This window comes from Fulmarus glacialis, unplaced genomic scaffold, assembly GCF_000690835.1.
Source record: "Fulmarus glacialis isolate BGI_N327 unplaced genomic scaffold, ASM69083v1 scaffold25686, whole genome shotgun sequence".
Lineage (NCBI taxonomy): Eukaryota > Metazoa > Chordata > Aves > Procellariiformes > Procellariidae > Fulmarus > Fulmarus glacialis.
The window spans coordinates 45,812-61,955 of NW_009217889.1; the positions used below are offsets into that span (position 1 = coordinate 45,812).

General features: G+C 45.8%; 1 protein-coding gene across 1 annotated transcript in view; it reads right to left on the reverse strand.

Moving 5' to 3' along the window:
* FBXW4 (F-box and WD repeat domain containing 4) overlaps positions 1–15,925 on the reverse strand; it is a gene marked incomplete at its 5' end in the record, with an annotated part of 51,128 nt that extends 35,203 nt beyond the window's left edge. Inside the window, 4 exons of the mRNA XM_009579857.1 lie at positions 8,867–8,961; positions 11,547–11,679; positions 12,864–13,049; positions 15,830–15,925. Of these exons, the coding sequence (XP_009578152.1) occupies positions 8,867–8,961; positions 11,547–11,679; positions 12,864–13,049; positions 15,830–15,925 (510 nt within the window). The remainder of the gene's footprint in view (positions 1–8,866; positions 8,962–11,546; positions 11,680–12,863; positions 13,050–15,829) is intronic.
* Between the last annotated feature and the right edge of the window lie 219 nt (positions 15,926–16,144).

Here is a 16,144-nt window from a genome sequence, read left to right on the forward strand (position 1 = left end):
TTTGGAAGAGGCCTGTGTCGGGGCCAGCCGCCTTTCACCCAGAAGTTGCCTCTCCCCGTTGGAAAATACAAGCATTGTGTGAAAACATTTTAATATATTCATGCACATTCCTATAGCTCGCAGGAGCGAGCGGGTCCCAGCACCCTCCCCTCCACTGCCTTCCAAATGATTTTCATAGGCAGCGATGCACTGGGAATGCCACCTGTTTTCTCGAATGCCCGCGAGTATGTAAATTGTGGGAATATGCGGGCCAAGCGCTGCGGGTTTATTGTGCTGCAGAAAAGATTTTACTAATTACTTGCCTAAACTGCAAAGCAGTACGCCTGCTTTTTTACAAAGCGGGAGAGTGGGGAAGGTGGGGGTGGTGGGAAGAGGAGGAGGGGGAGGGAAAAAAAAAGGGGGAGGAAGAGAGAGTAAAGGGCAAGAGGGAGAAGGAGAGGGAGAGCAAGGGATGCATTTGGTATTCATTTCAAAGTTGCTCCAGCAATTGGATGGGGGGGAGCTGGGCCCAATGTGAAATCATAGAGGTCAAAGGTGGGTCTCCCTCTCTTGTGAGAAAGTGGTGAATCAGGACGGTTTATCAAACGATCATTTTCTTTTGAAACTGGGAGGCAGCGGCTGGGACAATTCTGCAGATGTGCTTGATGAGTTCGGGACAAAAATGGGCCGCCTCCTCCCCCCCTCCCCCCTTTAAGGTCTCCCATCAGGGGTTGCTTCTCCCTCCACTGCTTCCAGGACCCTCCCCTCCCTTCTTCAGTGGTCAGCTGAGACCCCCACCCACTGATCGCCTTTGTATTCCTGGCCTTTGGACATACTGACAGAGCCCTTTATGAGACCCCAATCAAGACCCCCATGTCACAGGTACCTAGTAGAGATACCAGACCCTTTTCAAATGAGGAACAACAAGGAAAATATGCTGGCCCATTGTCCCAGCACGGCACCAAGGGAGATGAAAGGGACAGGCTGCTCCCTCTCCGCAGACTGCCTGCCAATCAACCCCAGTTATTAAGGTCACGATGTGGAAATTCTTTTGACCTACACCTAATCAAAGATGCACCAGAGCCTTTTGAGACAACATGGGGGAAGGTGGGAGGGCAGGCATCCCGCCACCCTCCCCACCCATAAATACAGTGGAGCTTCCAAAGAGAATTTAGTAGGAATTAGTGCTGCGGCACATTTGCCCCAGTACCGCTGGGGCAGCCAAGCTGGGCTCCATGCTGGCATCCAGCCTCAGGAGAGCTTAAATTAAAAGCTTTCCTCATTGAAAAGTTACAGACTAAGCAACACTGGAGGTAGCTCAGAAGTCACAACCAAGGACCCTGTGTGACAAGTACTAAGCATCCTCTTTCCCATTCCCAATAGCTTTGGTTTGCACAGGTTGTGGGCTTCACAAAACATGCTCAGCACCATCCGACACTGGGCCCTGAAGAAGAAAAACTCAGTGGGCATGAACCTATGAACTTCCAAAAGGTGAAGCACCTGGAAAAGTGGATGAGTGCCAGCAGTGCAGAGCAAACATTCTGAATCCCCGTTGCATTATACAGGATGAAGACACCAAGACGATGTTGATGATGGTAGTTCTTAGGATTATGCAGAAATCTCTCACAGAGAGGAGTTAGGACCCACCTGCAGTGACAGAGCAACCAGGTGAGTAGTAGAAAACAGTCAGAGCTGGGTCAGATGGGATCAGAGAAGCACATCCCACGACACAGCTCCACAGCACCTGGAATATGGACAAGATCACCTGCCTCTGAAAAGTTGTTCTGTATCACTCACTGTCTGAGAACCATCACCATACACTTAGTAACAGAACAGTTAAGACACGATACTTCAACCTGACAACAGTGACACAAGAAGTGACAGACTACAGTCTGTGGTAGTTCACACAAAAGGACAAAAAAATCCAAACCCCAGAACAGAAAGATTTTCCAGCATATATAGGAGGCTTCCGCAAGTGCATGATTTTGAATTAGGTCCTCCAAAAGAGCCACATGGTATAAATCATGGCCACCATTGGCACACTTAAGACCAATCTTGAAGAAACAGAAACTTCTGGCACCCCTCTTTATGCACCTTATTTACCAGCATGTAGGGAATACCCTTCCCGATCCCACTGCCAGCTTGCTGCTCTCGTCCTGTTGGCATCCTTCAAAGCCCATCTGGATCAAGCTCTTTGTGAAAGGCAAGCAAATTTGGGCTGGTGGTAGAGTGAAGACATGAACAGTGTGACAGTCACAGCAACCAAGCTGCAGGTTTCATTATGCTAAACACTTTGCTCATGTGTTGGCTCATTTTCCTCAGCCTTTTATCCACTTCTAGAAAGACACCAGTTCAGTGCTACTCAGAGTCCCCCAAATCCCATCAGAGAGCCTGCAGAAGATAACAGCCTACCAGTGGTGACCAACTGAGTGGGAGATGAGAAGTGGAAGATTCCAAAAGACCTTTGGGACAAAGACTCATGGGTTTACATAAATCTTACTATACTGCTTCTCCACTGCAAGTCGTTGCCATTCCTAAAACTGTCCCCTTGTTCCTTGGCTCTTACACAATTGTTGAAGCAGGTGGAAGACAGTTTTTTCTTCTTGATGTTAAACCAACTAGCTTCTATACCAGAAGTTACTTAGGTACAGCAAGGCATGGCCTGGTTTAGGCTGCCAAGATCCAAATGGACACTTTAAACCAGCTATCTCCTCTACTGTTACAATAAGGTGCAGTGCTCAGAGCAGACATGACTTCAGCGCTGCAGCACAGAAGACAGAGGTGAGTTTCTTACTTCAGGGCAATATCCTCCACTATCACCCTCCTTTCAAATGCCAATGGCAGGCTGAGGACCAGCCTCCTGCTGTCCTCAGAGTGAATCAACACTCCTTTAGAGGGGCTAGGCTGCTATCTTAGGACACTACAGCTCCGCTTCCCACCTCAGGGCATGAGCTCGCATCCTCTGAGTGACATCTCCGGCCTCATCTGGGAGGAGTAACAGTAGAAGCTGAGCCTGGTTAGAGGCATCTGCACCTGGGGCTCTCACTGTGCAAGAAAGGTCCGTCCCCTCTGTCCCTCCCCACCCACAAAAGCAGCCCTTTGAAAGGCAGGGGAGGGAACAGACACCACTCTAATTGTAGGAATGAAACCTGGCATCCTCCTGCCCATCTACCTTTGCACTCCGTTTCTGATTCTCTTTGAACCTCTGATACAGCTTGTCAGGTCGCTGCCCTCCTGAGAGATCAGAAAAAAAAAAATATAGCAGTGATTACTATTGTACACTGATTTGCAAGCTGGAAAAAGAGAGAGAGAAAAAGAGAACAGCCTCCATGTGTCAGGCTATGAAAGGGCTGCGACTGAAGCCGCCTGAAAAACAAACCCTTAATTTAAATGTTAATGAAAGTGCTGAAGAGACATCAGAGGCTTTCGTCTCTCTACAAGGAGCAGAATCACCAAGTCTAGAATTTATGGCCCCCTTAACCTCCCCTCTCCCCTTCTCTGCTCCATCAGCCAGAGAAGTTAGGAAAGGAAAAAAACCCTAATTTTAACATTAACTCCACACTTCCACTTTGGGATGCAATTGCTAAATTATCTGTTGGCAGGACACTGATCAAAGGTGGAAAAACAAAGGCACACTGCACAGCCGAGCAAAGGTAAACAGCAGCCAAGGTCTGGTGAAGTTACCTTCTCCGCCTGCAAATTTAAAAAAAAAAAAAAAAAAAAAAAAAATTGATTGCAAACTGGAAATAGAAACCTCAAACCGCAAGGCTGCCAGCCCCCTCAACTAAGTTTCTTCTGTCACATCGATTAAACAGACATGGATTCTCCTGTGCAAACCAAGCAGCACAAGAAAGATGCTTCCCCCAAGCTTTCAGAGACAGACTTTCCCCTCAAGCAAGGGGAAAGATGAGAAAAAACTGCAGGGGAATTAAATAAATAAATAAATAAATCCATATGCAACACAGCTCCACAGGATTAGAAACAGATGTCTGGGTTCTAACTTAGTTAGCTACTGCCTCCCAAAACCTGCTCACCTGCCCACAACCACTAGTGAGCCAATTCACAGAATCATAGAAAATATATACATTAAAGTATTGGCCAAAAGTGACAAAAAGGGAGCACGTCATCAGTCGTGTGAGCTTTAGAAGGCAAAGGAAAGAAACTGAAGAAAGGTAAGTTGCACAGTTTATCAACTTATAGAAGCATTTGCATATGTGTTTTCTAGAGGAGAGGGAAAAGGGACATGTATGTTCACATGTTCACCTATGTGAAGATGACCAAATAGAGTCATTATCACACAATTAAGAAGGTAAAACAAAGTCTCCTTCCTCCCATCATCAAGGGAACAGTCAGGGCACATGGATAAGACACAGGTGTAATTTTAGCTCCAGAGGGGAGAAACTGATACTCATTTCCTGCTGTTCAGCTTTGGGGTGAAAGAGTACCAAGTCAGTTATGACTATTGCATATATCTAGAAACCCACATCCAGATCGCTCTCCGAGGTCAGTAAGAGATGGTAGTTAACGCCACCACTAACTCTGCAAGTCCACCCTGGGATCTCACAGTTGAGCAGGTTCTTCCTGTCCCTGCCTAAGAAACAGCTGCAGGTCAGAGTCCCCTCTCAATTATTCAAACCAACCAGGCTCTACAGAGATCCCCAAGGTCCGCAGAACTGTTGCTGCCTGCTATTTTGCTGGCGATGCACAAACCAGAATAACACCCAGTTACTTGTCCCAAGTCCTAGCAGACTCAGAGAGGTTAACTGCACAAACCTAGGTCAAAACAGAGCACCACTACAGCCAACAGCTCATCTTGATATGCAGTAGGGGATATCTGATCTGCTGATTAAAGTGGAGCAAGAAATGAGAGTGGGGGAACATTATCAAGCATTTTAACTGCTGCATGTTAGGGCTTCAATTGTACAGTTAAAACCACTGCAAAGTTGCTCTGACTGAGGTGGGTTGTTTTGCTCTAACGAAATCTGCAAGATCAGATTGTTTCACCTTCACAAAAAGTTTCCAGATAACCATTAAAAAGAAGCCCTCAAAATTAATAATTTTGATTGTTCCCAATGGAAGACAGACCCATTCAGTCATGGTGCCTGTCAGCAACCCTTCTCTTCCTTCCTTTCCCCAGGAAGTTTTGGGTATGTTTTACAATTTGGCTGAGGTTGTCCACAAGGGCAGAGGTCTCCCCAGATATTACTTCCCCATAATATTCCATGGGAGAGGCAATTAGGTTAACAGAGATTCAAATTAGCATGGCAAAATAGAGGAGTCGGGTCTCAACTACAACGCTGCATAAACAGAAGAGAGAGAGCAAGCCTGGCTTTTTAAATTCAACTGCTCACAGAACTACTCATTTTCCTTTAAAGTAAACATTCAATGCAGATAGCTAGTCTTTGGTACAGACCTTCCTCCTCTCTGGAGTAAATCTGCACTTCACCAAGGCAACATTTGCAAGGAGAGGTCATGTACTGCAGTAGACCAATGACAAAGTTGGAAAAGGAGAGACCGTCTTTTGGGCTTACACACCCAAAGCACATCTCTGCTGCAATAGGGTTGCCTGATGTTGCCCCAGATTGCACCAAAGGTTTCCTAGCTCTCTATCTGTAGTTGCACATTGAAAACCATTTTTGTGCCTCCATCATCTCTTTTCTTGGTTTAAAATCCAACACGCTTTGAGTACAACATAGGAAGACCAGCTCTCATGATAAATATTTTAAAATCTAAATAGCAAATACCAGTGGCCAGACTGGCAGGAGAAGCCAGTTAGATTTGAATACTTTTTTTAATCCAACACCAAAGAATTTCTAAATCCAAGATTAGTAATGAATTTAACATCAAGGTCCACTTTTTTCTTTCCCTTCCAGTTTACAAGCTTCTCTATCATTAGGGAAAAAAAATTGCAACAAATTTTCCCCTAAATAAAGGAACATTTCAGTAGTACAACGTATATCATAAGCCTTATGTTTCTGCAGCCATAAATGCCAATGCATTTTCTCCATAAACCTATCCCTCAAATTAAACAGTGTACACTGGTCACTTCTCTACCCTGGCTACTGCCACCTCAGGGAATCACAAAGCATGAAGGTGCCACTATTCTACTAGAAACCCCTGGGTTTGCCTCACTTTGCACATTTGAATTGGTCCACTGCACTCAGGCTTGCCCTGGTCCCTGAGCACACATAAGTCACTGCAGTAAGCACCAGTAAATGAAAGTTTAACATCTGCATGACGCAGAGTTCAAAAGGCAAATGAACTCGGGGGGAAGGGGATTACAAGCAGCTAAGAAATGTGGTTTAGGGTACACAGCCTCTCTGCAAGTACAGCATTTTACTAATCCTGGAGCAAGCTGAGGCACCCTATTTTAAGGATACTCTCAGACTCTTCTTTAGTCCCTGATGTGACAGGCAGAAGCGCATGGGATACTTTCTAAGCAAGCTTCACGCAGAGGGAGATATCCCTGAAAAGCAAGAAGAAAAGTTTCAGTCCTGCCCATTAACAGTTGAAGTTCAGTAAGAATACAACCCTGACTACTCTAGAGAGTCTTAGTCTTGTCAAACCTCCAGGTCAGGAAACTGCAGCCTCTCCAAAGCACTTTCCAAAGGCTAGACCTAAAGGAGCCTTCCCTGCTTCTACCCCACCGCGCACAACTGCTTTGAGCTGTTCCTGAGCTCTGTGTCCACAGTAGAGAGAGCTGGTGGGTTCTCAGCAATGATGGGCCAAAATACTTAGGTTGGAGCCAGATTTTACAGCAGTCCTACACCAGCAGAACTATCCGTTCTTATGGAGGAGCTCTCAGTTGGCTGCCTGCCAGGTTAAACCACGACAACCAGCACAAGTGAGAAGGGAGAATCGGGAGGGCACATCAAACATTTAGGAGCAAGTGGAGATTATAGGCCACATTCAGCCTCACTGAGGAACAAATGCATCCAAGCTCCAGCGAGAAGAATGGGGACTGCAAGGGAGGAAAAGCTTCACACACAAGTGCATAGGGAACGCATATGGGTGAAATATGGGCTCTTGCAAATAAAACAGAAACCACAGAGCTCCCCAAAGCAGACCTTGCTAGAAACCAGATATTACCTTTTTGATACTCGCCCTCATTAGACAGCAAGCAATAAAACCTATTAGTGAAAAATTCATCTCCCCTGCCCCTTGCCCTGGCCCTCCCCCACCACATGCCCTCCTGCTCTGATCCTCTCTCTCTTCTAGGATGGCTGTGATTTGTTCTGAGAAGCGACAGGTTTATAGGTTAGCCAACACCTTCTCTCTGTGGAATTTTAATTAACTTCTCCCATCGTCAATATGTTAAGGAGCAGGGTTCCCATTATACGAGGTCAGCAGCGTGTTTCAGGCCCTGCTATATCAGCCGTCAAATTGAAGAATTAATGACGTGGCTAATTGGCTCTAATTCTCCACCCCCCCTCCCCAAAATATGGAGGGGTAAGGGGGGGCAGTAGGGTGGGCTAGCAGGGGAGGCTGGTACAGTCCACACTCATAAAAAAATGAGAGCGCACAATTTAAGCCCACTTATTCATGGGGTAGCTGTTCCACCACCTCCCATTTATCACTCTGCAGGGTGGAAAGGGGGGGTGGGGAGACAGTGGGTAAATATTGTGACAGAGAGTGTGCACAAGCATGCACACCAGGGAGAAGAACACCGTCCTGACAAGAGGCCACCTCAGCAGGTCATCACTTAGGAGTAGGAAGCAGCATGCCACTGGGCTCTAACCAGCCATGGTGCTAGAGCCAGAGCCTGTCTGCTAGAAAAGAGGCCCTTGCAGCACAGAAGACAGCAAAGGGCTTCTAACATCTTGCAGCAGCATTAACACACATGGCACTTCTTCAAAAATACTGTCTCAAACATTTGGAGCAATGGGGTGAGGGAACGGCAAAATCATAGCAGGCCTTGAGGGTTATTTCCCTGATAATGCCATTAGCTCCGTACCACTAAGTTTCTGCTGCCTGCAAAACAAGCTTGGAAATCTAATGAGGACAGCAGTTGTGGGAAGTATTTTGGTTTTGCACAAGCCTAAAATTCACTAGTTGCAGATATCACACGGAGAGCAACAACAGCTCTTCTTCCCCCCCTCCCTTGAGGAAGAATCTCTCCTGCATGCAGAAGACGAGGTTAACAGTGCACCAAAGAGAAAGATCGTTGCTGGCCAGTGGAAGATTTTAACAGCAAGAGTTTGTTTCTCAGATTTTCACTTCCTCAAGAATAAAAGCACTTTGAAAAACACCCTGGAAGAGACCGGTGTAGGTACTCCCTTGCCTCCCATGCTGAACTTGTAGTTGTAGCATTACACCCATACTAGAAGCACAGGGCTACAGGCAGTAGAGGCTGGAAAACCTCCTCCTTGAATCCCACTTCTATCTCTCCTAGTCCAGCATGCTCAATTTACCAAGAAAACTGAGCACTAACCACTGCACACAGCTCCAAGCTAGCTTCCCAAGTAAAAAGCAGGGACTTCATTTCTTGGCATCTCTTCTGCCAGAGAATGAGAATACAAGTTGGCATCTTTTCAGTACAGAAAACCTCAAGAGGATCCAGCTCATTGCTTCTAATTAGCAAAGCAGAGTAAGTCAGAGAGTTCGCTCTGCCAGTAAGAACGAACAGGTCCCACCTGGGACAGTAACAGGAACGGAGAGACATTTTCACAGCCTCTTTATGAGGAGACCACTCAGCTGTTCTGGGGAACAAAGACCACACACTCTTCCCTGAGCTCCTGTGCAGGCACAAGCACCTGATCAGCCTCCACCCACGTCAAAAGTCCCTGAAGCGTCACACTGGTGCCTCAGAGGGGTTTGCGGACACACAGCCCATCCAACTCCTTTACTTCTCTCTGTTGGAAATTGGGAATAAAGAGATCTCAGTTACCTTAATAATGGGCTGATAGCAATGGACCACACTCGATCCTCTGTCTGCACTGTATGTAGACACTGCCCAACTCTGCCCGCGGACAAGGACCAAACCTAAAGAGAGAGATGCATGTTATGCCACATCACCCAGAAGGTGCAGAAGGTAGGATCCACGCTGCTAACGTTGCTGGAAGAGCTGCCAAAACTGCCATGCTCACTTTCCCTGAGATCCTCTCCCTGAATGCCCCTTTCTTATTTTTGAGGAGCAGAGCCTTCAATCACTGGCAGAAACAAGCACTTTAAGTTACACAAAGATTCAGTTTGTGAGTATGACCTTCCATCCCACCGGTAAGAGAGAGAGAGCACCCCCATTACCACATGTTCTCTAAGGCAGGACTCAACACAGAGATTTCTCGTCTTCCGTAGTTAAATAAACAAGAAGTGGGATTTGTCCAAATCTCTGTTGTTCTCTTGAACAGCGTGGGAAGACTCTGTATCATCCCTGGAAAATTTCCATTCATATTATCTATAAAATTAATTGTTTGCTATCCTGTAAAATAGGTTTTTATAAACCCACCCCCTTTCGACCAAGTTTCTTAAATGTACCACAGGCTATTTTCAAACAGGCCCCCCTTGCTCACTGACAATGTGAGAGAATCTCTTCCTCCCCCATCTGTGCATACATGCACACCCCCTTCCACCAGTTCACCACACACACCTCTTTGTTTCTGCTCCTAATAAAGCCCCCCAGATTCTCGCTGGGGCCTCTGCTTGTGGCCCTCATTTTCCCCACTTTGCCCTCGTTCTTGGCCCACAGGACTCATGCCCCCCAGTTCTCTGTAACCGACCCCCAATGTTTCATTTCAAGACTTCAAAGCTGGGAGTGCCCTATTTGTTTGTTTGTTGATAATACCCAGGATTGCAGGCTATTCTTGTCAGCGGGGAATTTAGCACCTAGTGTCAGCAAAAGCAGCAGAAAAGCTTAACTCATTTAAGGCATCCCTATCTCCTACAGGTTAAAAATATTGCTCAGAGCACACTATCTAGTGCCTATCACACAGGAATGTACATTAGCAGCTCTTCAGGGCTTAGTCCTAATCAACACTCAGCAGAGCCCTCAATAGCTTAGACACTTAGAGCCCCTTTAGAAGGCTGGCAGGGATTCCCTTCCACCCTCCAAGTCTCATTCACGCAAACAAGGCAGCCTACAAAAGAGATGATAAAAAATAAGAGGTGAACATCCCTAGAGCCTATGCTGTGGGGAGTACTGGGTGGGCAAAATCTCACACTAGTTCCAAGAAAAACAGCCTTAAATTCCTCTCTGGCCTTCAGGAATTTGTTCTCAAGGTCGGGGAGGTCTGTCCTCCAGCTGTCAGGGAAGCAGCAAGAAGGCACTCTCCCAGCAAAGGGGCTCCACAGAACAGAAAGGAGCAGCCCTGCTTAAATGTGAGACGAAGCAGCATCAAGGCCTTGCTCCCAGGAGTCAAGCAGCATCCTCAACAGTGCCCTTTGCATCTGAACACTGCTTTACTTGGGAGTGATTTTACCCAGGAATACACCCATACGGAGGGACCAAGAAGAATATATAGGGTCATGCCGCTCAGCAGCCTGTCAGATAGTTACCCATTACCACACACTTCCTATAAAACCTTGAAAGAGACATTTAAGTCTTTCTTTGCCCCAACTTCCCCTCTTGCAAAACAGGAATAGCCGTTTTTCCTCTTATCTCCATTAATGCTCTACAATATGTACCAGGGACCAAGAGTATCCACCAGCCTATCCTGAGCAACAGCCAAAGCTTTCAACATACAGCAACCACTTCTAACAGTGACACGAGTGGTTGTGAAGATGCTACAGGTACTGCATCATGCTAGCAGGACAAGGGTGAAGCACCTACCTGGAGTTTCCTAACCTACTAAAACAGAGCTGGTTACAGCTCAGGAGAACAACTCTCTAGGTCCATGTAGGAACACAGCACTGCCAACCAGATCCAGAAGGACAAAAAAAAAAAAAAAAAAAAAAAAAAAAAAAAAAAAAATCAACAAGGTCCTGCCTCAAAAATAAATAGCCAAAATTATGTGACAGGATTCAGTGATGCCAACTGGAAGAGAAAAATGGGAGCTAACAGTATTCATAGTCTAAGTTCATACCTGGTTTGCAAACCAAGAACCATAAAAAGTAATAATAATAAAACAAAAACAAAACAAACAAAAAAAAAACCCCAAAAAACCAAACCACAAATAAATAAACCACAACCCCACAGATTTAGAAAAGACAATCATGCTACCCCTTAAAGAGATCAAATATACAACAGAGAGTATGTGAAACACCACTGCATCACAAAGCAAGGATGTGCTTGAGACGCATACAACAAATTTCAGACTAGCTGCCATCGTGGTCCGCTACAGCGTTAGACAGATGTACAGTGAAAGAAGCAAAACATCAGCTGCCGCCTTCTGCACTTCCTAGTTTAAACCAGCAGCTGATGTCAAAGTACTGCCAAATCTCTTTCTTAAAAGCTTGGCACAGCAAGCATCTTTTCAGAGACATGAGCTTATGCCAAGATACCCAGCACTCCTCCTGCAGACACACAAGATGGGGCTCACAACTGTTCTGCTGACACTTAAACATTCATGGCACAAGACCTCTGAGGTCACCTCTGCAGCAGCACCTGCAGCTGCTGGAACATCACTGCTCACCTTCGCTGTTCTGTCCCGGGAGCCACTGACAACAAGGCCACCTTGGAAGTCCACACAGTTCACTTCCTGTTCATGCGCAGAGAACTTGACACTGTAGGAGCCATGGATCTTGTGAAGGATGATATTTCCATCTCTGAAAAACAAATCCCCAGGCAAGGAGTCTGTATCAGCTGCATCCCCCTTGGCCATGCACCTTCCATTAGTGCTTAGGAATGCTACAAGAAGACCAGGACTGATCTCTCATGGGAGCTGAAATTCATGCAGCATTATTAACCCTCCACTCCTCACACATCACCTGTTCTCTTGCAATCCCACATCTGGCCAGTCAAAGCCTGATCTGCCACACATGAAAATTTTCCTGGCTGTACTTCCACCCTCCACTTTGTGTTAAGCTGCAGAAACTAGCAGAGCAGCCATTCCTCCTCCTACTGCTTTGAGCTTGCCAGAATCCTGGCTGGATGCTGAACGGTTGGAGTAAGGGAACAAGTGAGAGGTCATTCTCACACATGGCCAAGCCTCAGCCTTTCATTCATTTCAGAGCAGCCATGCAGAGTGTTGTGCTTCAAATTAACTACAAAGACATTTAGACTTTTTTCAACCAATACAGTTACTGGAATTTTAAATGCATGCCTTTGTTTTCACCTGAATTTTGGACTGCAGTTCACGGGGGAGAGTCTCAAGATAGCCAGGGCAGACAGCCATGCTTGCATCTCCCAATTCTGTGCTTAAGTGCTGTGTATATTAATAGCTAAAACTTTATAAATAACAGTTCTGTCATTTGCTGTAATTGAAAAAGGCCAGTCAAATGCAAAATTAATTGGAGAAGTGTGTGTGTGCTGGAATGCTTGGCAGTTTTCCCCCCTCTCCACAATTATATCAGTAGGTCTAATGAACATATACTTGTCTCTAAGAAGCTTTATGCACCACTGCAGTCCCAGTTAACCAGCAGTTCTGAATATTAGAACACAGTTTAGCTACTCTGACTCTAACAGGGAAAGAAATGAAAACTGCACATCAGTCAGGATTGTTTGATCAGTCAATCCCGATTAAACAATCCTGTGGACATCTACACAAGTTCAAAAGAGAAAAGGACACTTTATAAGGTCAACAGCATAAGACTCAGCTCCTCCACTGCTGTAGTAGAAGCTTTTTCAGGACAGAACCAAATCATAAGAGAGGAAGCAGCAGCAGTTGAACACAGCCAAGCACGAGGATGCTGTATAGCAAGATTGACCCGTCTGCTCTGGGCTGGAGTTACCCAAAACTTTTCCAACCTCACTGCCACACTCGTTGGGCTCTTTCATTCACCCAACTTACCCCCCTCCACTGACGATGTGGGAGTTGACAAGAACAAAGCGACATACGTCCTCCTGGTGGCCAGAGAAGATAGCTTGAGGATGACGCTGCAAACCTGTACCGTCTGGACAGAGCCGGTAGGCCTGGATGTTCTCCGCTTGAGACAGGTAGAGATACTCACCATCCAGCTCCATCCAGGGCATCAAACTGCAAACAGACAGCCGGTTGGGGGCGTGCAGGGGTGGGGAGAAGAAAACAAACCAAAACAACCTCACACACAAAAAGAAAAAAAAAGATTACATATGTAAACATAGCAACAAAAGCAAATGCCCACTCAAAAAAACCGTGAAGTTGGAGCTGCTGGTCACATGCAAAAGCAGTAGTAGCACAGCTACGAAGTGAAGCTCCTCCAGCAACATACAAAGCAGATCGCATTGCTGGCATTTTTCTAACCAAGAGCTGAGGAAAAGGAAGCATGGAATCTCTGAAAGAGAAGATGGCCAAGAGTCTAGTGAGTTTAGATAGGAAATACTTAAAGCTCCCTAACCCCTCTTCATAAGCCCTGTACTTTTTAAGAAACTAGACTATCAGGCATTTGTGAGCTATGCTGAGCATTTCTAACAGAGCCTTCAATATGAGGCTCTTGGTGCAAACAGTCAGTCTTGATCCTGCACATTATTTGCTGATGCCCAGCAGAGACCACAAAGCTGCCACTGTTTCACACGTGTCTGAGCAGGGGAGCAGGTCACATCAAACAACACAGGTCTTCCTACAGACAAAGTCCTCCACCTCCTGCATTCTCTGTATGCTAACACATAAAGCAGCAGGGTAAGCCTGAGGCTATCCAAGAACTTTGTGCTCACTATGTAGAGGAGGTATTTTTCTACATTCACACCTCTTCCGCTGCTGAGCCAAAAGCAATTGCAGAGCAACCCCTCTTGATTTCTGTTGCCCATCTTTCAGAAGAGCCCATACACCCTATCTGCCCCTTGCTATCTATGGGACAGTAGCAGCTTCCCACAGGCAGGTTCCCAGCCAAGAGCAGTGGACTGCTAAAGGAGCTGTTCCAAAGTATTTTGAAGACTGAAGTGGAAAATATGCTTCACTTCCTGGGAGACCAAGAAGAGAAGCAGACACTCAAGCAATGTCTAAATCAAGTCTGTCATTACAAGAAGTTTATTTATTCTTGAAATAAAACCAAAATACAGAAAACAGAACAGGCTACAATGCACACTTAGGCAGTGCGCTCTTTGCTCAAGATCTTTCTTTTCTACAGCCACCAGAGAATCAGCAAATAGGCCTTCTGGATATGGCAAGGCCAGATACAAAGAGACATGGGGCTCGTGTCCTATGGGGTACGGATGCATGAAGTAGTCTGCACTCTGCAGTCATTGCAGAGTGCAGCAATATGCACACAAACATTGAGCAAAACCAGAGCCTTTCCATAGGCTTTCAGTTTTCAAACTATTCAGGAACAAACTGTTTTGAAAGCAGGGGGTTTCTCATAAAAACCTGTCTCCCTCTTTTTTGCAGATCATTCATCCTCAGAGGTCATGATTTTCTGTGTCAGCAGAGCCATTACGCACAGCCACACCTCATAACATCACAACGAGGGACTAGAAACAAGTAAGAGGACAAGATTGCTTATTAGATAGAAGGTTCCTGCTTGCCTGCATTCATCTCCAATAACAGGCTTTTAGTCACACGGACAAAGCAGTTGAGCATAGGTTATAATGTTCATTTGGGACTTGATCATATGCATGGAAAAAATAAGAGGCATCTTTGGAGGAGCAGCAGCTTTGGTTTTAGGCAGACTTCGATTTCCCCTTCCTTCCTCCACTCCTACGCAGTCCTCTAAAAGCAAGTGAATATCCAGCTTACCTAGGCTACAGCCAGTTTCTGTGGCTGTCCTCCTGCTGCAGTTTAGCTTTTTACCTTTTTCTATGGCTTTTTCATAAGGAGAAGTAACAAATTTGAAGCAGGATAAATGAAAATTAGAGGATGCAGTTTAGATGGCGGCCTCATTAAATCAGTCCTTGCCTTTTCACTTGGGAAGCTGGTTTAGTAATGATCTCTAACATCCACAGAGCCTGTCTTCACAGATGGTCGCAAGCACTTCAAAGGCAGGTATACAACCTGCACCAAAAACCACTCTGCTCATTACAGCTGTTCCCAGGACTTTAGACAAGCAGTGGCACATTATTCATCGCTTCAATTTACACGGCACACAAAGGCATGAAAGCTCAGTAGCAGGTCCCTGTTCTTCAGCATCTAACAAACCACAGTCTTTCTCATTTCTTCTTCTGTCTGATGATGTGAAGGCTGAAAATTTAGATGTGCTGTTCAGACAAGAGATCTCTCTTATGCTTTGCTTTGAAAGCTGAGTACACCTTTACAAGCAAGAATTTAACAACAATCTCCTCTCATTAATGTCAAATATGCCTTTCTTTTTTTTAGCGAAGGAGGGAAGCATAAGGTAGGAGAATGAAGAAGCATGAGGCAGAAGAATGGCAATTAGCATTTTAGATTTGTACATCCAAATCAGGGGCAAGGATAAAGCATGGGAGACAAACCAAGCATTTTGAGGGGACACATAAGTCCATGTCTGGGATCAAGGTATGCTCTTTGTGAGAGCAGGACAGAAAATTGCTCATGGTATACAGCAATAGATAGGAAAATAACAGTTTGAAGTCTGTACTGAAGATTGCTAAATCTGACTAGAACTGCACAGATCAGAACAATGCCAAATTCAAGCTCTTACTAAGAGAGGAGCTCTAACTCTCAGAGTGAATCTCTAGGACAAGACAGCAACTCCAGTTACCCCACATCCAGCTAGCCAGCAACATCCAAAACAGGCCAGCGACATCACTTGTAAAACCGCATGGATCACAAGGAGCAGAAAACATCTCATTTCAGGGCACAGATGCAAACCCAAGGCCCCGCAGCAGCTGACACAGAACAAAGTAGAAGAGAAAGGAGTCACTTGCTTGCTTTTCCATTTCAGGACTGTCTCCCTCCGGCAGCGTCCGTGCCTCCAGTTCTGAGATACTTTCACCCTTTCCTTCACTGGAATGCCAGCCGCTCTGCAGACAAAGGAAGATGAGATTAGCAACCAGGACTGATGCTATACGGACAACAAATACACTCAAGCTGGTCACAGGTGTGCTCTCACTCTGGTTCCACAAATGATGAACTGGCAAACATTGATGGCGCCTGAGCCACACTAGAGCAAGCGCACTCATGAGAGTTGACAAGAAAGGAACACTGAGCAGAGTGGGTGCTTATCGGCAAAGAAAGCTGAT